Source organism: Pipistrellus kuhlii, unplaced genomic scaffold (genome assembly GCF_014108245.1).
Source record: "Pipistrellus kuhlii isolate mPipKuh1 unplaced genomic scaffold, mPipKuh1.p scaffold_m20_p_6, whole genome shotgun sequence".
NCBI lineage: Eukaryota > Metazoa > Chordata > Mammalia > Chiroptera > Vespertilionidae > Pipistrellus > Pipistrellus kuhlii.
This window is the reverse complement of record NW_023425562.1, coordinates 4,966,345-4,990,939: the sequence shown is the minus strand read 5'-3', so window position 1 is coordinate 4,990,939 and position 24,595 is coordinate 4,966,345. Positions and strand designations below refer to the sequence as shown.

Below are 24,595 nucleotides of genomic sequence, written 5' to 3'. Positions count from 1 at the left end.
TGGTCCTTTTATTTAGACAAACGATGTTAAAAAAGAACCAGGTCTTAACAATAAGATGTCCTGGCACAGCAGGTACTGACTGATTGAGTATAGAACCTTCTGAGACACAGGGACATTCTGGTGTCACAATGAGTAAGAGAAGGCTGATTGTGTGCATAGTGGGAACCACGATATTTCTCACTCACTGATGGCGGAAAATGGGAAATTATTATTATTTTTGTTTCACTTCCTTCATTTATTCATATGATTACCTTGTGTTTGTGGGGAGTGAATTTCAGGAGCACTCTTTATTCTACAGATGGAAGCAAGCCCCTGGTCCTTATTCCTGGGTTTGCCCTGAATTCTGTGAGTAACCAAATCCAGAGCTTCGGGCTGAAGTGTTAAGCAGTTGTTGTTTTTTAAAATAATTAAGAGTCTCTTTAAATTGGGGGCAGGGAAACTTGCAGGACATATTCTTATAATGAATATGTTTGATTTGCTCTGGCAGATTCGGGAAGTAGAAAGGTGGAGGCCAAGGTTGGGACCATAGTGTTGAAGCTCAGAAGATATGAAGATGTATGGTCGGCATGGAAACCCAGCACCAGGCAGGAGCTAAGCAGAGGAGGACAGGAGACCCCTCTGTTTAGAGGGATAACCAGTGCACCACAAGCACAGTCACAGTAACGTTGATCGGCTTTCCTGGTGGACATTTCCTTGCCCTCTCTGCAATTCCCCTGCATCATCCTCCCCTTGTCAGTGCCCCATAAACCAGATGGCAGTGTAGGAATCTTGGGAATGAGGGAGGGATCTGTACCCTGGCATCCATGAACAATACAGTCTTGAGGAAACACACACCACAGGAGAACACTGTATTATAATAGTTGACCAGACGTGTGCAGGGAGCCATCCTGTTGAGAGGTGACAAGCAGCCCAATCCAGCTGGGAAGGTTTTGTGGGACACAGAGGAAGGAAGGAACTTTCCCTTGAGACCATTCCAAAGGGAAATCAGGGGTAAAAGAGGATGAGAAGAGCGAAGCATTGCCTTCCTGCATCTGCATTTCTAGGCTCATCTGCGTTCCTGGGGCTTCCTCGTTATTTTGATGACATGACCAATCACAATAGAGCAATGACATTAGAGAAGACCTTTTTCACATTATAAAGAATCCCACGGCACATCAAGGAGGCTGAACTGCAAGGATCATTATCCCATAAGAAACTGACCATTCAGGGCCACACAGAACGCAGGCAGCACATGCCCTCAGCCACCAACAAGATGAACCACAATTGGCCCACGTATTTCAGGACCTCGGCAATCATGGCCATAGGTCCTTGCTGGAAAATGATTAACAGAGCAGTGACCTGGCCATGTGTCAGTGCTGTGGTCACCTGCAGTTGCCATAGTCGGCAGGACAGCAACCCAGACTCACCTCCTTTTGATGGTGAGCATCACACCCAAGAGAATGATGATGAACATGAGAAGGCCAGCGATTACTCCAGCCATCTTCACAGTGTTGTCCACCTGCTTCTCTGGCTCCACGGTGTTAGAATTCTGGGTGGAAGCACCTTGCAGTGGGAAGGGGAGAATAAAGATGTTGAAAAGGCTCATACATGTAGCTAGGCAATAATGGCAATGACAACGGCTTATATTTATTGAGAGCTAACTGTGTGCCAGGCACTGTGCTAAGGGTGTTACACATATTTTCCCATTCAATTCTTCTGAGGATGAATCCCTTATGAAGCTGGGGTTATTATTATATCTCCCCCCCCCTTTTTTTGGCAGATGTAAAAAGGGACATTCAGAGAAATTGAGTCCCCTAGAGTTACATAACCTTATCATCCTCCTTATCATCTTTATCCTCAGTTGGAGGATTTTACCCCTCTTGCTGCTTATCTCTAGGATCAAGCCATGGAATTACAGTTCCATTCTTGGGTTCATGAAATTATTCCAAACCCTGCTTCATCCTTTCAGGTAAACGGTGAAAACAACAGCTTTATGTTAAGGTTGCACAAAATTCACTGCATTTACAAAGATAAAAACACAGTTTGGTGTTGTGCCTTATGCGAAGCAAATGGTACGGTAGAAATTTTGTGTTTTAAAAGGACATTTCCTTGGATTCAAAGAATGCCTGTATGTGACTAGGTCCATGTTTCGAATGTAGTACTGATGCTGCAGGCCCTGTCAGACTCGAACTCAGTTCCAGATAGAAGTGTCCTCTGCCCCCGGGGCTGGGCCTTTTCATAGATCCACCTTTGTCAGTCCTCGCAGACACTCCAACAAGCAGAAATGATTTTCCCATTTTGTAGATGAGAAAACCAAGGGAACTTGCTGAAGGTCACATGGCTGATAAAGGGCAGGATTCCACGGGTTTCTGACCCGAATCTAGGCCTTAAGAGTTAGAAACCCTGTATTCCACTTTCAAGTCTCCTGCCCCATACAATGATTTTGCTAATAGCAAAAGCAAGCAGGTAGAGAATGCCCAAGCTCAACCTTTTCATGCAACATACCAAGGAATAGAGGCAACCTCCCCCTCCAGACACCTGTCTGGAGAGCACTGCTGGTCCGGCACCCTGAGGAAACCCCTCCTGCTGCTCTTCAGCTTCCCAATGGTGCCAGGATTGTGTGAGGCCCTTCAATCCAGAGCATCCTCTTCCTCACCCGTCCCTATTTATTCTGCTACCTCAGCACCAGCTCATCCATCATCAGCGACATCTTCTCTGGCTGCCTGTGCCCCTGGGAGAGTTCATGTCTTTCCTCTCAATTCTGATAACTCTCTACAGCATTTTGCGCATGCCTTAATGTCCCAATATTATTAGTTATTTGTTTTCTCATTTGTCTCCTCCAGTGGTCCGCAAGCTCCTCAGGGGTGAGGTTATGCCTCTTCTATCTTTGCTTCCTCATGTTAGCCCAGGGCCTGGCTCCTAGTAGGTGTTTCCTTCATGTTTACATTGTTCAATGTTTAGCTGAGGGGATGACATCGCTGTCCACACACATTTGTTCTCATGAAACCAAATTGAGTTTCTCCTTTTCCAGCCACGTGTTCATAGACTTCAGCTGAGTTGAAGGGGCATTAATGCTCGTAAGCTATGATTCTGAGTCCCCAGACTCCCTGATGGTGAAGAACATCCCTCCAGCACATGGATGCATCCCCTCTTCTTGCATAAGAGCATCCAGTGCTTACTTTGTCAGAGCACCTTCCCCAGACTCTCTTATAACTTAGACAAGCTGGATTTACTCAGCCAAGCCTCCTTAATGAGAAGGGTAAGTCTTCCAGAACAGGGAGTGGGTCCTAGTCACCTCTCTAACACCAGTGTCTACTGCAGGCCTCCTTCCTTATAATTGTTGGTTAACAGATGATTATTGAATGACACACAGGCAAGTGAGCCACAGTTATTTGCTTCATTCATTAATTTGCACACACTGAGTACCCATGGAGTGTGCCAAACTGGGCTGTGTGCCAAACTACGCTATCAGTGGGGTCAGAGTTCCTCCTTTTGGAAGAAGTTATAGAGGAGGTTGTGTTTTTTGTGTGTTTTTTTTCCAGTTCCCCTCACCAGCTAAAGACAAAACTAGAGGATGAAATCCCAACACCATCTGCACAGGCTTTACTTATCTAGAGCCAGAGAATTCCTGGGGGAGCCAGCTCACTGCCTCTTTGGCAGGGCTGGGCTCACATTCCAGAGTTGGGGCTGATTCCCAGTAGACCCCCTTTCCCTGTTTGGAGACAAGAATTCTGAGCTATGTCTAGTCCCAGAGACATATGATGTGACTAAACGCAAAGGAAGCTGAGCACCTCAGAGCAGTTTCCTTAATAGTGTCAGAGTCTTCGGATTTGGATTTGAAGGGATTGTTGGCTTGCAGCATCCACTCACAAGCATAGCTGAACTTGATTTAGTGCCCGCTATGAGATCCTGTTCTAGAGACTGGGGTACAAAGGCAAAGGAGACCTTCAGAAGACCCCAGTTCCCCATGAGTATCTATGAGTATCACACTTCATTCATTCTATACATAATCACAAGCACCCTCTATGTGCCAGGCATTTGGTGATACATAGTGAGAAAACAGGCACAGCTCCTGCCTTCAAAGAGCCTACAATGAGTGTTGGATGGGGCTTAGGGGATAGGCTTAATGAACCAAGAATCAATAATAGTAAGCTTTCAACTCTATTAAGGATCAGAACTGAGAGGCACATGACACTTGAAAAGTGTACAATGGGGAAATGAATAAGTGAATCTCTTCTGGGAGGAAGTGGCCAGTGGGGTGAGCTCCAAGAGAGGACAGGCTCTAACTAATGGAAGAGAAAGTTAAGGGTCACATGGGAACATCAGGGGGAAAAAATAGCACTGGCCCAGGATGTGTGATGGGGCAAGGAGCCCAGAGCATTCAAGAAAGGAAAGAAACGTAGTATGATGAGGGTGAGAGAAGCTGGAGAGGACAGCATGGGCCAGTCCACACTAGACACAATAGGCTGTATGAGTTTTTGTCCTCAACCCAAGAAAAATAGAAAGCCATTTGAGTATTATTCGTGGGGCAACGATGCAGTCAGATTTGTATTTCTAACACATCATTCCAGCTTCACTGTGGAGCCAAAGTGGATGGGAGAGATAAATTTTGTAGGCAAATGGGTGGGGGATGATGTTGCCAGACTCAGATAATGGCAGTGCAGACAGAAAGATGCAATAAGAGAGATAATTACCTAAAATAGATATAAATAAACCTCTTGATGGATTGGATAGGGGAATAAGGGAGAGGGGACTGTGGAGGAGGATCACATGACTGGCTTTCATAACAAAGTGGATGATGGTGCTTGCTGTTCATGGATTCGGGAAACAATAGAAAAAGAATACTGTAGCTTTAGAGGGAAAATGTGTGTGTTTGAGGAAATCTGAGCTTGAGAGATGCTCTAGAAAAGTAGGAGCTCTAAAAGGTCTGAGTGAAGGTAAAAATGTGTGACTCATATGCACCTGGATAGTACCTGAAGCTGGGAGTTGATGAAGTCACCCAAGGGGAGAATAAAGAGGGAAAGGAGATGTAGACTTAGTGACTGGAAGGTCTGTGGTATTTAGTGAGTGGGTCGAGGAAGATGAGCCTGTGTAGGAGAAAGAGAAGAACTAGCCAGACAGGTAAGAAAAAGAACCAGAAGTGTTGTGTCCTAGCGCCAATAAAAGCAGGTGTTTTAAGAAGGAAGAAGCAATCAATAGTGCCAAGCACCATTCCTAAGATAGAATCAAGCCCTATACCCAGATGAAAGTGAGATCTGGGATGCATACTTGAAAACCTTTCCCAAATAAGTTCCAAGATGTTTCTAAATAGAAGCATCTTCAGCAGTGATCAGGAACTAGCAATGGGACATACTTGGGGGTCACAGAGCACCTGAGACATTCAGAGAGGCCACCTCAAACGCCACCACCCAGTGATTTAGACAGATTCAATGAATTTAGCCCAGAGTCATTGAACTGACATGCCAGACTCTATTTAGCAAAGTTACTGTGAGGAGCCATGCTTGGCTGGTCCACCTAAGCTCCATATACAGGGACATGAACACCCCCTGGGACATGGCAAGTCTAACTCCCACTTCAGCATCCTTTCAAGGGCCTTTGCTCTGGCTGCTGGGGATCTGTGCCTCTGTTCATAAAGGAAGCGCTGACAGTGTTCAAAGGGGATAGAGTATAGACCAAAGGGCTCTGGGACCAAAGGCGAGGCAGGATGTACACATGGCTGCCACATCTGAGGAAAACCAGAGGGATAGAGACAGAGGGTAAGCCAGTCCTAGTCTTGTTGTAGTCAGGAATGTGTCCATGGGGCTCATATCATAAGTGCTCCACAAGCAGATGAGAACCTGTGATAGGACTTAGGAAGCACATGAGGTTGGCTAATGATGGGGGCTCCTGGCATTGTGATCAGCTGTCTCAGGCAGGCATGGAGCTCCTTACCAAATAGAAGCTCATCTCACTCCTTCTTAAAAATGTAAGTTAAATGTATTGACCCATTACTGGGTGCCGAGCAATGTGCTAAGCACTTTTCATATAATAAGTCATTTGATCTTCTTAAAACTCAACGCCGAAGGAGCTAGTTTTATTTTCTCTTTTATATAGATCAGAAATGTTCCCAAAAGGGTGATGTGACTTGTGCCAGGCATTAATCTAATCAATGAGTTTCAGAGTTAGGATTCTGTGTTTGGGACTCATCACCATATCAACACAATGAACTGTCCTTGATGGAGTTGTAGTTAAGGAAGTTCCAGCTCTCAGTACACATAAAAGGATAGCCATCTGACCCACTGGCCTGAAATCAAGGGAACTCTTCAGAGAGGCAGAACTGGGCACCATTCAGTAATATGGTAGTTACATTCCATTTACCCTAAGCCCATCCTTTTCATGAGAATCAAATCCCGAAAAGCTCTGTCCCTGGCCCTGGATGATTTCTATCAATTAAGCGGGATCTGGGAGTCTGAGAACTGAGAGAAGGGGAGGCATCTGAATGTATCCTCTTCATCTCCACCCTCCACTGGGAGCCATTCTAAGAATAGTCTAAGTAAGTCAGAACTGGCAACGAGGTGCCAGGTGGTGGATGTATAAACCTGGAGCAGCTTCAAGGCTCCATTTGAGTCCTTTGTAGGATGTAGTCATCAAAACAACCTTGTGAACTCAGCCTGCACTGGCAGAGGACCCCTGTCTACAACATGAGACTGGGCACCCTACCTCCTACCCCAGCCAGTTGTGCCCTCCAAGCTTCAAGCACCCCCAAAAGGCTGAACTAGTCCTCTCCAAGCAGCCGATGCCAACCGTGCTCTTGACTCTTTCTACAAAAGCTACTGTGGCATAGAATCTAGTCCCCTCCTAGTTCCAGCTCAGAGTCCACATCTGGCTTTCGCCATTCTATTGATACTTGTCCACTTCTGCACATGGACACATGGTGTCCAAGGCATGGCTCTTGGTCTCTTGAAGTCTGTGCCCCCCTCTCAATATTCACCCCACACATAGGACCCAGTCACCTTGTTCTGTGTCTCCTGCTGCCTCCTTCCATGTTACCAAACGACCATGATGGTGTATATTCCCCAAGGTCTCCCAGGACCCAGCAAAGGCAATGATGTTCAGCTCTACTCTGCACTAGGACAAATTGATGGGGTTTGTCCAGTTGGGGATCCTGCCTCTGAGAGAGAGCTCCAGGGTGAAGATAGGCCAAGAGCCTTGCCACTCAAAATGTGGCCTACTGACCAGCAGCATTAGCATCACTTTGGGAACTTATCACAAATGCAGAATCTCAGGCCTCATCCCAGATCTATTGAATCACCATTTTATCAAGGACTCTAGGTGATTTGGGTGCTCATTAAAATCCAGATATCATTGGCTTTGGAGGAACGGAAGTCAGAATCAGGGCTTCTCAGCCTAGAGAAGGGAAGATTCATATGAGTCCTAATTTTGCCTTCCAAAAGTTAAGGGGCCATTATGAAGGATGGAATGGACTTGGTCCCTTGAATTTTAAAGGTCAGAGCTTATACTAATGGGTAGAAGTGACAGAGACAGACTTGGGGCCAACGCAAGAAAAGGATTTAATGTGGAAGTGCCATCATGCTGAGACCCGGACCAGTCCCTTTCAATGTGGCATTATGATGCAGAGAGGAACACAAAAGCAGTGATGGTTCCCAAGTTCTTTTCAGAATTAGCCCTCCCTTTACCTGCTCACTCTGTCTCCACCTGCTCTCACCTCCTAGGTTTCTTCAATGCTCCACCAAGCCCTCTATATCTTGACCTTTCTTCCCTGCTATTTACCCCACCTCCCACCTCAACCTAGCAACCCTTGATTCCAGGGACATCCATGCTCTGGGTGAAAGACAATCTTCCTGTCATCCTTAAAGCCATGAGACACCCATGGGGCCCCCCACCCCCCAAATCTCCAAGTAACCAACAAAGGCAGGAAAATACGTTACCAACAATGAAAGACACTGTCTGGGCACACAGCGTGCTCCCCCATCAAGCAGAAGAGACCAAATGACCTCTGCTGCTCCTCCTTGAGGTTTGAGATGCTATGGTTTTATGAGATCGGTCTATTGTAATGGGTTTAAAATTAGAAATGCATGAGCTTGCTTCCAGACTCCTTCACTAACTCATTGTGTGACCCTGATCAAAGCTGTTAAACAAATGCGATCTGATATCCTCATTTATAAAATAGGGAGTAAATGCCAAGTTCACACGGATTTTCTAAGGATAAAATGTAACAATGGAAATGAAAATGCTTGGAAAACTCTGAGGAGCTGCTCACACATGTGGCACACTGTCGGCATGACCTTGGAACTGGTGCCAGAGACAGCAGGGCGTTTTGGTGTCTATAAGCTATGGGTGCACAGTGGGCACTGGGGCAATGCCTCCTTGCAACCTGCTGCCTGAGTTCATCCAATCCTTGGGGTGAAGGCAGGCAGAGCCCCCAGAGTGATTCATTTCCCTTCCTCCACAGCCCAGGTCTGTATCAGGCTCCCATGTAGATGACTTAATGGCAGTGATAGCATAATTTGGCAACAAGGGATTAATGATTCACTCTCAAAGTGCTCTCCCTGGCTACAGGCCCAGTTCTATAGCTATTTGCTCCGTAAAGATACGGAGCAAAAATAGAAGGTGCAGCTAAAGAACATGAAATGGCAATTGATAAAACCGAGAAAATCCCTGTGGAAGCCTAACCCACGCTGATGATCATTGCTGATGGGGAGGAAAGGAAGCCGCCTCTCGGAGACACAACTCCTGAAAGTTGAAGTTTTTAAAATACACAGTCGCCTCTGAGCTGTCCAAGGGCACATTATCCCCCAATCTTAGCCTGTTGGCAGTTCACCCGTCTCCTTAATGAGTTCCTTGATGAGTTTCTCTGCTTTTACTCTGGCTTTGTGTGCATCTAACGCCCAGCAGAGAGAAGCTTTGAAACCATGCATCTGAGCTGCTGCTCCCTCTGTGTTAAGCATTGCAGGCTTCTCTGATTATGGGAGCTTTTCCAAGAGGAGGCAACAGGGAAAAGATAGGAAGCTGGGCAACTTTCCAGTTCTTCTCAAGCCAGGTATGCACCAAATCCCTTCCTGCTTTCGCTGAAAGCGAACTCTCAGAGTGGTAGGCTATTTTTAAGATGAAACTGAAGTCCACATAGGAAGAGTTGGTAGGAAAGCATCTGGATCCTTCATTAGATGAAAGCCTCCAGACTTTACAAATTGCATCCCAAGGCGTCGAGAGCATTTGTGACTGTGACCATGAACTAGGTTGGCAGTATTTGAGGACAGAGAGCATAGCGAACAGGAGGGGTGCGAGAAGCCTGGGGAGAAACAAATGCTGTTGCTGACTTTTCTTTTAATGGAAAAATGTGGATTGCAGGTATTTCACACGAGTAAGCATGATGTTGATACAGAAAAAAAAAAAATATATATATATATAGAGTGAATGATTAAGTCAGATTTTCTTTTCATTCCATTTACTAAAGGAGGGAATAACCACCAGAAACCAGCACAGGCTCTGCGTTAGTCAGCATTCAATCGGGAAAAAGGAAACTGCTCCGAACACTTAACCTGGAGCAAATTTACCAAAGGAGTGGTACCCAGGGTTCAGGAGAGGATGGGGAGGCAGCCCAGAGGGTGACATCACAAGCCATCACCCAGCCCAGGCTGGAGAGACAAAGGGCAGAGGTGGGATCATCTGTGTCCAGAGGTCAGGGTCCCCAACAGAAGTGAGGCTTGGAGAACTGTGTCAGGTCTCTACAGTTCTTCCCTCTTGAGGCTACAAGGGAAGCTTCTCCTTCCTCTTGATCCACAGTTGATGTCCCCTTTTGGCCAAACCCGGTCACCACTTGACATGAGGCCCAAGGGTCACCTGCATATCCCAGCACAGCAGAGGGTGGGCAACGGATGGAGCTGAGGCCAAATAGGCCCAGGGCCAGCATGCATTTTTCTAGTTTCCCCTCATTGCCACTTTGAGCTGTGTCTGGACTAGTACCTCCAGAGGAATGGTCAGGACTGTGTCTTGCACAAAGTCATGGCCAAGATGGAGACCTTGTGACTGGCTTTTAGAACAACCAGGTATAAAACTGGACTGTATCTACATGAGTCAGGATACCTGACCACATGTGAAACAGAAATATTATTGACAATAAAGAGTTAACATAGACTGGGAGTTTTTACTACAAGCCAGGATGCTGTTTTAAGCCCTTCATTTATATTACCTCTTTGAATCCTCACTACAATGCTACAAAGTGGGTTTTCTCACCATACCCACTTCAGAGATGGGAAAATTGAGGCTCAGAGAGACTAAATAACAGTAGCAAATGGCAGAGATGGGATTTGAACCCTGGAAGTCTGATACAGACTTTATTCTCTTTAAATCATTATACCATCTGCCACCTCTCCCACAAACAGGGGAAGGGGGGGCATTGCTAAGCAGGGAAATCTGGTTGTCTTTCCTCAAATATCAGGAAGAAAAATATAGACTGGTATTTTGGGGACCTAAACCCTGATCATGACCGGCAGATTAAGATGCCTTGGCATTTATTCCTGTCCCTGCCCAGTTTGCCACCTGCTTGTATCATGCAGCTCCATTTATCCCAGCTTTTCTTTAAGATTATCTCATCTCCTCTCATGCCCTCTCACCAACATATAATATTCTAATATCCAAGGGATTGATGAACATGTCATATGAATCTTGTTATAAGGGCCAAATTATACAGACTTTGCTCAAATGATATTTACACTTGACCTTTTAAACTTAAGTTCCCTCATCCTTTTCATTTTCCTTGTATATCAGCCACCATCTCCAAGCCCTTAATATATTGCATTTAGCTTTATTATTAATCTCTGGTCTTTCTCTATAATACCTTTCTTGATATTTAGCAACCAAAGCATCCCATATAATTTCACCAGGAGACAAGTCTCGCTTAAGTTTAGGGAACTATTTTCTACTTTATCTCCAACACTCTTTCTTTGATCTCACGATGACTAATTTTTAAAATTGCTGCTACCTCCCCCGCATCTCGGAATGCACCTCCATCACAAGATCTGGCGGATAATGGAGTACATAAGAAGGATTATTCCATCATTCTTCTAAGTGATATCACCTAGGATGTTTCTCAAAGTAATAAATAAATTGCCTCAATTCATCATATGACAGTAATTGCTTTTACCCAAGATTTAACTTGGAGTCAATGTCAAGTAGCTGGAAATACTACAGAGAAACAGGATTTTCAAAGATAGCTCTCCCCTCGCTGTAGAAAGACACTGAATAAGTACTGAGTTAAAGTATAAAGAAGATACAGATTTATAACATCCCAGACTCCCTCCATATTACCCAGCCGGTCCTCAGAGGCGGGGATCGACTTCATCACAGACGATACAACTGAAGCCGCTAAACATCGCCCACAGAGACTGCCCTCTTTCCCAGACTTTAATGGAGGTGAGCACCCCGGGAGATAGAAATAGCTTTAACTGATTGTTTGAAAGCACGCTGGCCACACAAATAAATTGTTCCTCAAGTGCTGATTCCGCTTGGTCCCAGGAGTCTCCCGGATCTCTGTGTTCAGGTAGGCCGTGTTTTTGCACAGCGGGTGCTCTGTGTAGGTCAAAGTCTAGTTCAATCGCTTTACACACAGTAGGAAAGGAGGCCATATAAACCCTGGGGGTGAATTGCTACAGGGTACAAGAAAATCCCTTTATTCTAAATTTTTAAAAACATGCATTTGGAATTCAGCACAATGGACTTAGTGAAGACCAGGCGTGACTGACTGACTGATGTTTGGCACTGTCATTATTGACACATTCCCTGAAAGGCTGCACTGATGGTGGGCGGAGAACCCCTTCATGTTTCCCATGGTCTCAACTGCTCCCCCTGGTGCCCAGGGAAGGCCTTCAGCAGGAGTGCCAGGACCTAGTCTGGGACCAGAGTAGGACTGTATGCTATGGCTAGAGTTGGTGTGACACTGTCTAGGAACTCAGAGATGGGTGCACTTTGTCGACTGGTCTAGACATCAGGACACAGTTAAGGTTAAGAACCAGGATGTGGCTGGGATAAGGGTCACATCTGAAGGAGGAATCAGAGGTCAGCTGGTGGCTACAGTTTGGGAGGGCTCTGCTGGTCAGTGTGTACTCATGGGGACGGTCAACCTATGCCCATGAAACCACACAAAGCGAAGTGGCCTCCACATGGATCAGACCTAGAGATTGGCCTCAGGAGCACCAGCTCAACTCTTGGCCACCAAGGAGAAGTCTTAGGCATTGCCCAAGGTATGTAGTGCCTGGATGACAATGGAGATAGTGGATCTGCAGGTGAGCTGATTCATAGACACACCTGCTGTCTGGGAGCTCACTAACATATCTGGAGAGAGAAGTGTGCAAGCTGACAATCCAAACTCAGTGGGATGGGCGCTAATAAACAGCTAACAAACAGAAAGAGAAGGGCACACAGGATTCTGCTTAGGCACGACTGGACTATACATTTCATTTCCACATGTCCTGAGCAGTGTGGGGCAGGTCGGGCATCTCTGAGACCACCGGTGGCTGCCTGCCACCACTCCCTCCCCAGCTCCCTGTGGTCCAGACCATTCTGTCCTGCTGCTGAGGGAGGGCAGGCCAAGCTGCTCAGCCAGAGGCCCTGGCTCCTGCAGCAGAAAGCTGTGTGCAGAGCCAGGAGCCCAGGCGGCTCAAAGCTGCTTAACTGCGGCAGAGAGGAGCACCCGCGGCCTGCACTGGGGATTAAGGGTTTAGTCTGAAGAGCAGATGTAAAAGAGAATGCTCGCTCTTTTGGATGCTCTGCGGCAAAGTCCCTTTAGACTTTCCCAGGATCAGAGAGTGTGTGGCCACACTGAGCAGACGCATTCTTCCCGCAGAGTCAGAGCAGTCCAGGGGCGGCTGGCGGACGGGGGAACCTTTGCGGGAGTAGTCAGTGGAGAGATAAGCACAGAAGCCGACCAGGAATGGTCTATGGGTCACACAGTGCCAGGACTCTGAGAACAGGTTACAACAGCCTGGTTGGTGAGGAAGAGGCCAAGGCCAGGAGGTGACCAGAACAGGTGCTGAGACCATTCAAAGGCAGGAGGCAGGACCAGGATGAGGGCAGCAGAGCCACAGACTGGAGACCAGTCCTGAGCCAAACGTGGGGTGCAGCCAAAAGGGGGACCCCTGGGAGCCCGGCTGAGATAGCAGCTCTTGGCCTTGGTCTCCGTGAGGTCTGCAAAGCACAGCTCAGAGAGTGGCCCCGTCCACTGCCCAGTGGTCAGGAGGGCTGTGGCTCCGAGTGCATTAGTTCCTGAGGCGGTTGTAACAAAGGATCGCAGGCTGGGTGGTTGAAAACAACTGAAATTTGGAGACACAAGGTCTGCAGTCAAGGGGTGAACAGGGCTCCCCTGAGACAGGGCAGAGTCTTTGGCCTCTTCCTGGCTGCAGTGGCAGCTGGCTGTCCGTGGCGCTCCAATCTCTGCCTCTCGTCACACAGTGCTCTTTGTGCCTCTGTTTTCCGTGCTGTTTCTCTTCTCATAAGGACACCGGTCACATTAGAGTGGAGCCGCCCGTGACTTCATCTTCACTAATAACATCTGCAAAGATCCTCTTTTCAATAAGGCCACATTCTCGGGATCGAAGGGTTAGGACTGCAACCGTCCTTTCTGGGAGACACGATTCAACCCATCACAGCGGGTTCAGCTGAGTCATGATCCAAGCAGCCTGGGAATGGGCCGCCCCCGGGAGGGAGGTCTTGGCATTTCAGAAGTCACATCGAATGCTAATAGGAGTCAGGGCCCAGTGGAGAGCACATGGGAAGAGGGACAAGCCTCCTGGCGGTTACAGACTCATGAGGCTTCTAGAAGGACATGTCCTGGCTTTATCTGCCTGAACAGGGTGCACCGGGGGCTGAGACATCCCTAAAGCTCTTACTCAGAAATAATAATTCAACTCCTTCCAACTGACTCTGGCCAAATTGATGCCCCCTTTTCCTCTCCCCCAACCCGCACCCCTGAAGTTACAGCACCGCCTGACTCAATGGGGCAGGAAGGGGGAGGAGAGGTAAAGATCTGCTCTGCTCGGGCAGCTTTGTCCAAATCTTGCCTCTGGAACAGGCAGCTGGCAGCACACGTCAGAGTGCCTGAAAGGAGAGCAGTGCACAGGAGGGGCGAGGCCTCTCTAGGGAAGATTAGTGGGAGCATGAGCGGGATCAGAGCGAACAGCCAGTCAGCGTGCTGCATGGAATTCAGATCAGCATGTCGAAAGTGAGCGAGGGTAATAAAACCAGCCGCGGAGTGGCATCGATTGTTGAGATCCCAGCCAAATCCACCACGAACATGTTTTCTCTCTTCTAGACTCTGCCCCTCGGTTTTGAATCTCTGTTCTGTAGGGAAAGCAGATCTGTGCCCCTCCCCACAGGATGGGAGAAACAGCTCTGCTGTAAGCAGGAGAGGACAGAAGCAGAAGCCAAGACCCTGTGATGCCCAGGCTCCCTCCCCAGCCCGCTTTCCCCTGGGCCAGCACCCCCGAGCCCAGGCTGGGCAGTGGGCCCTGTGGGGCTGCCCCAGCAGATCTGGGGGAGCTCCATTCTAAAGCTCCAGAAAGCCGGTCTCTAGGAAGCTTGGCAGGGGGAATGGGATACTGGAAACTGGCTGTTTACTCTGTGCACATTCACTTCTGTTCAGCAGCTGGGCACAGAGACAGCCAAGACCCTGAACCTCTAGCTCTGCACTGCTCACAGCGCCACCCGTGGTTTCTGAGCCTGTGACATGTGGCTGTGGAACCGAATGTGAAAGTTTATTCCATGTCAACGAATTTAAATTTAAAGACGAAAGCAGTGTACTGTGTGCTTGATTGTAAACACAGTGTTGACCTTTTGTAGGATTACACTTTAGCTGTTTAAAATTTAGCATCTGAGCTGAGAAGTGCTCCACGTGTAAAATTCACACCAGATTTCAAAGACTCGGTGCAAAGAAAGAATGAAAAATACCTTTCATTCATCATTTGAAAATATTGATTACATGTTAAAAATGACAATATTTTGTATACATTGGGTTCAATGAACTATGTTTAAATTAATTTCACCTGTTACTTTTCTAATGTGACCTAAAAAACATAAAATTATGTAACAGCTGAAATGCTATTTTTACTTAACAGTGCAATTCTCAGGGTTTTCAACAGGGGGCGCTTTTGCCCCTCAGGGAACTTTTGGAATGTCAGATACCTATTTGGTTGTGACACTGAGAGATAACCTTGTCTCACCTGCACCACTCATTGTCACACTTGCTATAGAACACAGGGTGCACCGGGGGCTGAGACATCTAATGCATAGGGGCCAGGGATGCTCCTAAACATCCTATCATGTCCAGAACAGCTCCCCTTTTCCTTCCCCTTCCCCAATAAAGAATCATGTCCCCAGATGTCTCTTGTGCCACGATTGAGAAGCCCTGTCTTAGAGCAGGGGTCCTTGAAGGAAAGGCTAGCAGGTCAGAGCGACCTGAAGAGCTAGTTGGAGCCAACTGAGCAAAGAAGTGAAAGCTGCTCCCACACTTAGCGCTCACGATCAGCCATGGCCATGGGGTTATCATCCCCACTTCTCCGGAGAGAGAGGAAGCCCGGAGGAGAGAGGTAACGTGCCCCAATCACCAAGCAACGAGTGGCAGAGCTCAGACTAAACTCAGTCTCAGCCCCCTCTGAATGCCACCTGTTCCCCATGCTTCTCGCGTCTACCGCCATCACTCAGACCCAGGTGGTCATCATTCACATCAGCCATTTCTGCTCGCAGGGGACGAGCGTGCACAAAACACACTTGAAAGGGACCATCAACTCAGAGAGAAACGTTCGCCGGCACCTCACCCATCAAACACGGCTCAGGAAGTCAGGAATCAATGGAGCTCGGGAAGTAAACCTGTCAGAGGGCCATTCCCACGCCTCAGGAGGCGGAGGCTGAGGGAGGAACACGTGCCCCAGGGGAAACCGGCTCAGCTGAAAGGAGGCATGAAGGGAGCTACCTGCCCCCCACCGAGGCTGTTGGCTGTGGACAGAGCCCGGGGATCAGTGACCCCCAAAGCAGAGCGGCTTACACACTCTGAGACACGCAGCTTCTCCACCAATTGGGTGTGAGTACAATGGTGAGTCACTTTCCTCTCAGGATCATGTGTGTCCCCCTGCACCTGCACCCCCTCCTGGGGTCAGGGGGGCACTGGTGGGGGTGGGGAGGAGGCTGTGGCAGGGTGGGCAGGGGGCTGGCACTTGGTGCAGGCCTGCTCTGGGCTGCTCCTGAATAGGGCCCTCCCTAGGGTCCCCGGATGTCATCTTTTCTCCTTCCCTCAACTGTTCGAGAGTAAGCTGGTGCGTCCCTAATGTAGCCTCTAATATGACTCTAGAGTAGGGGTGTCGAACTCAATCAGAGAAGGGGCCAAAATCTAAAATCCAGCCTAAATCGCGGGCCGAATGGTTTACTGAACAGTCATAAACTGTCATTGTGATGGAAACGCAGCGGAGTGCAGTGATGACAGCGCGGTGCGGGCCACATTGCAAGGCCTGGCGGGACGGATTTGGCCCGCGGGCCTTGTGTTTGACACATGTGCTCTAGAGCAAGTGTGACAATGAGTGGTGCAGGTGAGACAAGGTTATGCAACTTGCTGAAGGTAATATAACTGGGGAGTGGCTAAGATGTCATTCCTGGGGAGTTGGTAGTGACACCTTGGTCTCTGAGGCACACAAGTTGGCTGTGGTGACTGCTGTTGGGGCATTGCCCCGATCTCCAGTGCTAACAGCCCACAGATACCCCTTTCCCTCCAGAAGTGCCATCAGGCCAAGGCTGTGACCTCCCCAGGAAACATGCACTCCCACGGCAGCCCACAGCCAGCGGCCGACTGACAGATGCCTGTCCCCTTGTCTCAGGGTAGAAGCAACTCTGTGATACCACCCCCACTCCAGAGCCCCTGTGGGCTCAGCTGACACAGCTCCACATCCTCCTCTAGCTTCTTCCCCTGCCCCATCCTGACTCCTTCCCCTTCTTCTGAGGATAGTCCTCAGTGACTCATGTGCACAAGGATCCCCGTCTCGGCCTCTGTGTCTAGGGAAGCCCACCTAAGATATTCACTAAGAGCAAAGTCTCTGAAACTGGGAAGGGGGTGGACAGCAGTGGACTTTGGAGGTACAGGGATGGCTGGACTCACATCATCCCTGCCTCCCACACCCCCTTCCCCACCGTGATAAATGGACCAGCTAGGGATGAGGAGAGAAGAGCCATTGTCTGAGCAACAACTTTGAGAGGCAACAGCCAAATATTTGAAGTCTCTGAGAAATGTCCCACTGACCGGAAAGGGCCCCTACAGTAAGTCAGCAGGGTCTCTTTTGTCTTAAGGACGATGCTGGGCGTCAGCCTCCGACACACTTGGGCTCTGCAATCCCAACCAAGAAGAGTGGCAGGTGTTAATGTGAAATGAGCAAAAATTACGTGTTCAAGGGAAGAGGCTAGTGGTTCCTTCAAAGAGCTACCTACTCCCACCCCACTGGTTCTCACACCCATTATCTTGTTTTCTCTCAGAATACAGCCCCAGAAGACCCTGCAAGGGCAGAGCATGTACGCCAATAGTAAGAGATAGGTAGTGCTATTCCTGCTTACAGATGAGAGCAGTGGGGATTGTCACATTTAAAAGGCTTGTTCAGGGACCCTGCCAGAATGGCTTAGGGATTGAGTATCGACCTATGAACCAAAAGATCACAGTTCGATTCCTGGTCAGGGCACCTGCCCTGGTTGTGGGTTCAATCCTCTGTGTGTGTGTGTGTGTGTGTGTGTGTGTGTGTGTGGTGGTGGGGGGGGGGGGGGGAGGAAGGCAGGAAGAATGCGCGCCTGCCAGGAGGCAGCCAGTCAATGATTCTGGCTCTCCCTTTATCTCCCTTCCTCTCTGAAATTAATGAAAATATATTAAAAATATTTTAAAAATAAAATAAAGAGCTTGTCCAAGACAAATGGTAGACCTGGGACCAGAGCCAGAGCTACTCATTTCCTAAGCACAGATCACTAGGCCACTTTCCTAGCCTCAGACCGCGGTGTAGTTGTGGCTTGCCTAAACAGCACTCCTTTAGTTCCTGGTGTGTTTGTTTGTTTTGAACACCACACACCTCTCCTCTGCAGCACCATACATTTGGAATCCTACCCTTATTTATGTTGGGTTTGTTTGTTTGTTTTTACTAATGGTTCTTTCCCCTCCCCCAAAGGCACAGGAACAGGCCTTCTTTTACTCATCATTGTATACATTGGTGCCTAGAACAGTACCTGGCACATAGTAGGTACTTTGTAAGCGTTAGTAGTGTGGATGGATGGATGGATGGATGGTGAATAGGTGAATGGATGGGTGGGTGAAAGAATGGGAGGATGGGTGGATGGGTGGATGGGTGGATGGGTGGGGTGGAGGGACTGCCAATTCCTCAATGGTGCATCTGGCCTGAAGGACCCGCTGAGCGTGGGTCTCTCTCACTCCCCTCCCACCCCGCCCAGAGCTCTGGTGATCACCTGTGGTGAGGAGGCAGAGTGGAGTCCCCGGGGTCACCTGGGCGCTGCCCATTGGTGCTGACCACAAGGAAGCCAGTCCCCAGGCAGCATGCAGAAGAGAAGGAGAGAGAGAAACACACATGAAAACGTGCGGTACAGTGAACAAAACGGCAGTTCTCGTGGCTCTGAAGAGCTCACACTAAACAGCAAAAGAACATCATGATCTCACCAAACAGGGCCTGAAACAGATTTTTAAAAAATGGAACAAGAATAAGAGTCACCATTTATCAAGCATCCACGACATGCCAGGTACTCTGCTAGGTACCTCACATACAATGTTTCTAAGACTTAGAACAACCAGAAAGGTCAGTGTTGTTACCAATTCCTTTCCACCCGAACACCTTCTCTCCCAACTTTCCCTCCTTTAGCAAATGGTGCCACCATCCAGGCAGCTAGCTGCTCAGGCTAGAAGCCTGGAGTCATGCTTCAGCCATCTTTTTCCCACTTTGAGTCCCTCAGCATGCCTTATCAATTCTACCCCAGAAAACTTTAAGCCTCCTCCTGCACTCCAATTTCATTTTCCACTCAGTTCACTTGGATGTATCACCCTCATGTTTCACTTGGGTCCTTTAAGCAGCCCCCGAGCTGGACTTCCTGCCTCCAGGCTTGCTCCCCTTCCATCCACGTCCACCTTTTAGTCAAAATGCGTCAATGGCCCTCTCATTCCCAAAGTAATGGGCCCTCAGTGACAGTCCTCTGTCTGCCCTGCCTCCTCTCTCCACCCCCAAGACCACACTCAGTTCTGCCCACGCACAAACTCCTTTCCATCATCCACAGGCCCCTCCCTTCTTGTCTGTGGGCTTTACCTAGGATTGTCACTTTGTGTGAGACACACCCCTTTCCTGGCCACCAACGCTCATTCTTCAGCTGTCAGGTCTTTCTCTTTAGGGAGTCTTTAGTGTCACACCTGAAACAGACACCTGTCCCACTGGATTATAAATGGCTGCCTTCCCCTCTAAATTTCTATAATCTCCTTGAAGGGGCCTGGCCATGGTAGTGCCTCCTTAACTGCTGTACATCTGTGGCCTTGCACTGCACCTGGCACATGGTAGGTACACATTGACTATCTGTTGAATAAATGAAGGAACAAACAAAGAAATAATGAGTTAGAGAACTGATGTAACTTGCTCAAGGTCACAGACGTAATAGCTGGCAGAGGTGGAAGCCTGACTAATGTTCCTGTCCTTTCAAACCCACCACTTGCCTCTCTAAAGAAGGTGATATGGAAGGCAGGAAGGTCTCCTACGCGGGCCAAAGGCTGCTGGTTTCTCTAGTGATTCATCCAAAACTATATAAAGTTCTTATCCAAAACCATGAGAGAGCTAGGGCATTTCATACCAACTGGTAAACAGGAAATACATAATTACAAAAATTCACAGGAAGGGCAAGCTTGACTAACAGCCCTGAGAAGCTATAAAATGTATCCAACAATAAACCTGGTCAACAGCGATCATAATACTCCCTTAGAGGGGGGCAATGTCCCATTTTCAAAGCACCCTCCCAGGGAGAGGTCAGTCCACAATGGCTCATGAGCCAAACCCAACCACCCACTAGCTGTTCTCTGGATGGCCATGAGCTAACAATGGTTTTTACATTTTCAAATGGTCGAGAACAAAGCAAAAAGGAGAGAAATAGTTTTGACATACAAAAGATTATATAAAGTTCACAATTCAGTGTCCATAAAGAAATGTTATTGGAACACAGCCAGATTTATTTCATATGCACTATCTATGCTTTTGTACTGTAATGACAAAGTTGGATCATTCTGACAGAGACCATATGGCCTGGAAAACTAAAAAATATTTACTATCTGGCCCTTCACAGAAATGTTTGCAACCCCTCTTCTAAGTGACTATTTTTTGTTAATTTTCCTTCCAGTCTTTTGAGATAGGCAAGACAAACACTGCTGGCCTTGCATGTCAGAAAAAGAAATCAAAGGCTTGCGAGAAGAGATGAATCATGTTTTCACCTGGCGATTCAGCAGCATCCTCTTGTTCTCCCCTGCTCCCGCCTGGCCTTGCCCAAGGAGCCCTTCCCTGACCCATTTTCTAACCTGTGAATAGGTGGCCTTCCGAACAGAGGCAGTCTGCTTCAGCACCTCCAAGCACTTCCCCTGATTCGGGACAATGTGCACATGCATGCTATGGAGCCACCCAGGGTCCTTGGGGTCCTGGTCTTGCTGGCCACTTCAGCTTCACCTCTCATCACACGTGGTCTCCACTGGTCACATAGCCATTCCAGCCATTGTTGCTTTGCCTTGTCCTATGCATGCTCTCTTGTGTCCTAATGAATTGCACATGCTCCTTCCTCAGCTCAGAAGGTCTCCTTCCTCCCTAACCTTGTTCCATATGGTAATTATCACTCTTCTTTCAAAATATGCCTCAACCACATACCCGAGAATGCTCTATGTTTCCCTTCTCTGTGCTCCCACAGACTCATGCATTTACTTACTTCCATTACAGCCCTTATCATACTGCACTGACACAATTTATCTATTTGCTGCTTTCCCATTAGCTGTTACTTGTTGAGTGCTTATTATAAGCCAGGCATTAGATGAAGTATTTTATGTCCACTAGCTCATTACATTCTTACATGAGCCCCAAGATATAGTGGTATTAACTGATACTGTTTTATATTTGGCAAAACTGAGACACAGAGCAGTTAAATACCTTTTCCAGCCTAGAATCAAAGACTATCCAAATCCAGCGACAAAAGTTCTGAACCTCTAGGGGATGAGGGACCACAAATCAGTACTAAGTTGTACCCAATAAATGTTTATTGAAAACGAAATGAAGAAATAAAATTCTGGTTCAGTATTTTTCACTTACTAGCTAGGTCACTTGGAAAATCATGTAAATTTAAGTTTCATTTTCTCTAGCTATAAATGGGGACAATAAGTATCTCATGAAGTTCTTTTAAGGAGCAAATGGAAAGTAGTCAAAGCATTAGTTCAGTTTGCAGACCCACCCTACCCTCTAGGGCAAGCATGTCAAACTCAAAGGCTAACACAAACCAAATAAATGAGATATGTGGTTCGTGGGCTGTGAGTTTGACATGTTAGTTCTAAGGATACAACTCTACTCATTAGGAATACTCAGCTATAAGGGATAGGCAAAGAGGTGTGGCTGGACAGGTGCTGGGATGGGGAGAGGTTTTCCTAGTGGGTGGAGTAGCAGCAGATAAGTGATGGATCATGGTTCTCGCAAGACACAAAGAGAAATAGAAAGAAAAAAAAAAGGAGTTCATATATATCATGCTAGAAATTACTAATGTATACCTGTGACTGAGACACCTCTCCTTCTTCTTCTTCTTCTTTTTTAATATATTTTATTGATTTTGTACAGAGAGGAAGGGAGAGAGATAGAGAGTTAGAAACATCGATGAGAGAGAGTCATCAATCAGCTGCCTTTTGCACACCCACCACTGGGGATATGCCCACAACCAAGTTACATGCCCTTGACCAGAATCGAACCCGGGACCTTTCTGTCCACAAGCCAACGCTCTATCCATTGAGCCAAACCGGTTTCGGCCATCTCTCCTTCTTATGCATGTGGAAGAATCTAAGTTTCATCAAGGCCACGTAAGTGGAAGTGACATGAGTAATTTCTGAGTGAGGTAATGAAGATCCAGGCTACCTCCTCCATACTTTCCCCGCCCATGCTATGGGATCCTTTGAGGCCATATCTATTCTGCATGTCATAACAACAAATGCACCTTACTGAGATTTGGACATCAATCTGTTGTCATAGCAAAGCCTAGCTCAGTGGTCAGCAAACTCATTAGTCAACAGAGCCAAATATCAACAGTATAACTATTGAAATTTCTTTTGAGAGCCAAATTTTTAAAACTTAAACTTCTTCTAATGCCACTTCTTCAAAATAGACTTGCCCAGGCTATGGTATTTTGTGGAAGAGCCACACTCAAGGGGCCAAAGAGCCACATGTGGCTTGCGAGCCACAATTTGCAGATCACTGGCCTAGACTATCCTGACTAATCCAGTGAGAGGAAAAAGTGGAAGTCTTTTGCTTCCTTCTCTCTCACCTGGTCTTCCACCAGGCACCTGGATTTTTACTGGAAGATTTCATTACTGCTCTCTCTTCACAGTTTTCAGGCCTTGTTCACATGTATTAGTATTAGTATATATGTCAGACATTGATGAAAATATTGAGACCATGCAGAAAAAAAGAGGTCAATGCCCTAACCGGTTTGGCTCAGTGGATAGAGTGTTGGCCTGCAGACTGAAAGGTCCCAGGTTCGGTTCGGTCAAGGGTATGCACCTTGGTTGTGGGCACATCCCCAGTAGGGGGTGTGAGAAGGCAGCTGATCCATGTTTCTCTCATTGATGTTTCTTACTCTCTATCCCTCTCCCTTTCTCTCTGGAAAAAAAAAACAATAAAATATATTTAAAAAAAGAAAAGAAAAGAAAAAAAGTGGTCAGAATGCTGAGTACCTCAGACTTCCTTTCTGTCCCCCCCGCCCCCCACCACTTCTAAAGCAATGAACATTAAATGCAAAAAGATGCTGATGAGCTAAAGATGGCACTGAAGCAGATAACCTTGAAGACAAACTAATTTATTGGTTTATTAGCTTCAATATGTTGTGGAAGTGAAGACAGCTGATGGCTCCTTGAGGTTTCTGCTCTAGATCCCAGGATTTGGCTTGGACACCACTGAAGAGAGACCAAATACCCATTACACCCTAAAGATTCTATTATCAACTATTCCTTTTAAAAAATCCTAAGAAGGAGTTAACAAATAGGAGTCAGGGGACCCTGACAATGGTCCATGGCCTATCACCCAGACCACAGTATTGATAAGATTCAAAATGGTGCCATAGAAATGCCATGTGCTTTGGAGTTAGATCTCAGCTACAGTTCTGAAGCACCTTGAGCTCTTTATTTAACCCTTTTGAGCCTATATGGCTTAAATTTTTTAGTAAGGAAAATAATAATAATCACTATTTAGTGCATAATACGGGCCAGGCTTTAGTTCTTTGTAAAAAATATATTTTATTGAGTTTTATAGAGAGGAAGAGAGAAGGATAGAGAGTTAGAAACATCGATGAGAGAGAAACATTGATCAGCTGCCTCTTACACACCTTCTACTGGGGATGTGCCTGCAACCAAGGTAAATGCCCTGAGACAACCTGGGACCTTTCAGTCTGCAGACTGATGCTCTATCCACTGAGCCAAACCAGTTTCGGCCAGGCTTTAGTTCTATCATTGCACTGTAACTCATGCCAACATACACATGACTGGTACACAATAGGTGGTTATTTTGTATATCCACTTTACCTTCAACTTCAACACAACATTGAAAGTTCATTAATGAAAGCTCAAATGGAGCTTTATTATCTTTCTTTATAACTAGAAGCCTGGTGCATGAAATCCATGCATGGGTAGAGTCCCTAGGGCTGGCCGGTAATCAGGGCCAATTGGGGCCTTCCTTCCCTGGCTGTTGACTGCCAGCCGGGGGTTTCCTTCATTTTGTGCTGCACCCTGATGATCAATGCACACTATAGCGAGCAATCAAACTTCCTTTCTCTAGGTTAAACTTTCGTTCTCCCAGTAGGACTTGCTAGGGGACAATATTAGCCATAGATAGATAGATAGATAGATAGATAGATAGATAGATAGATATTTGTCTCCAGCCTACACAAATTTTTCTCTTTCTTTGACTCCTTATCTTAAAAGACCTATTATTCCCTTTGTAAGATGCAACCACTTTTGAACAATAGATTTGAGCTAAAGTCAAGGTTTTGAGTAGGTAATTCTCATTTCTAGTTTACAGGAATGGACATGTGTGAAGGACAAGTTGATCTTGGTTTCTGTTTTCCTGGATTCCATGACACCAGCTTTGTCTTTCCTGAATGTGGTGTGGAGAAGGTAGGCATGTGTATGAGTTTGTGTATTGGGGAGGGTGGCAGTTTGAGAGAATCTACAAAGTAGGGGGTAGGTAAACAACAGAAAACTAGTGAGATGTACCAGCTATTGTAGCAAGATAAATATTAAAGAAAGGGTTGAGATATTTAAAGGTAATCTTTAGTTATTTTATGGTGTACTTATAATTAACCCTCTTCCTCCATTTTGTCACAAGACCTTCAG

At 47.0% G+C, this 24,595-nt stretch overlaps 1 protein-coding gene across 12 annotated transcripts in view; it reads right to left on the bottom strand.

Moving 5' to 3' along the window:
- The window catches only part of PTPRT (protein tyrosine phosphatase receptor type T), an 845,125-nt gene that overhangs the window by 132,812 nt on the left and 687,718 nt on the right, over positions 1 to 24,595 (bottom strand). For 6 of the 12 annotated variants that reach the window (XM_045574406.1, XM_045574409.1, XM_036418808.2 and 3 more), the window contains exons 14-15: positions 18,454 to 18,510; positions 1,407 to 1,542 (exon numbers count right to left, since the gene is read on the bottom strand). In XM_045574406.1, the coding sequence (XP_045430362.1) occupies positions 1,407 to 1,542; positions 18,454 to 18,510 (193 nt within the window). The remainder of the gene's footprint in view (positions 1 to 1,406; positions 1,543 to 18,453; positions 18,511 to 24,595) is intronic. The other 6 variants (XM_045574407.1, XM_045574412.1, XM_045574408.1 and 3 more) reach the window with 1 other exon arrangement.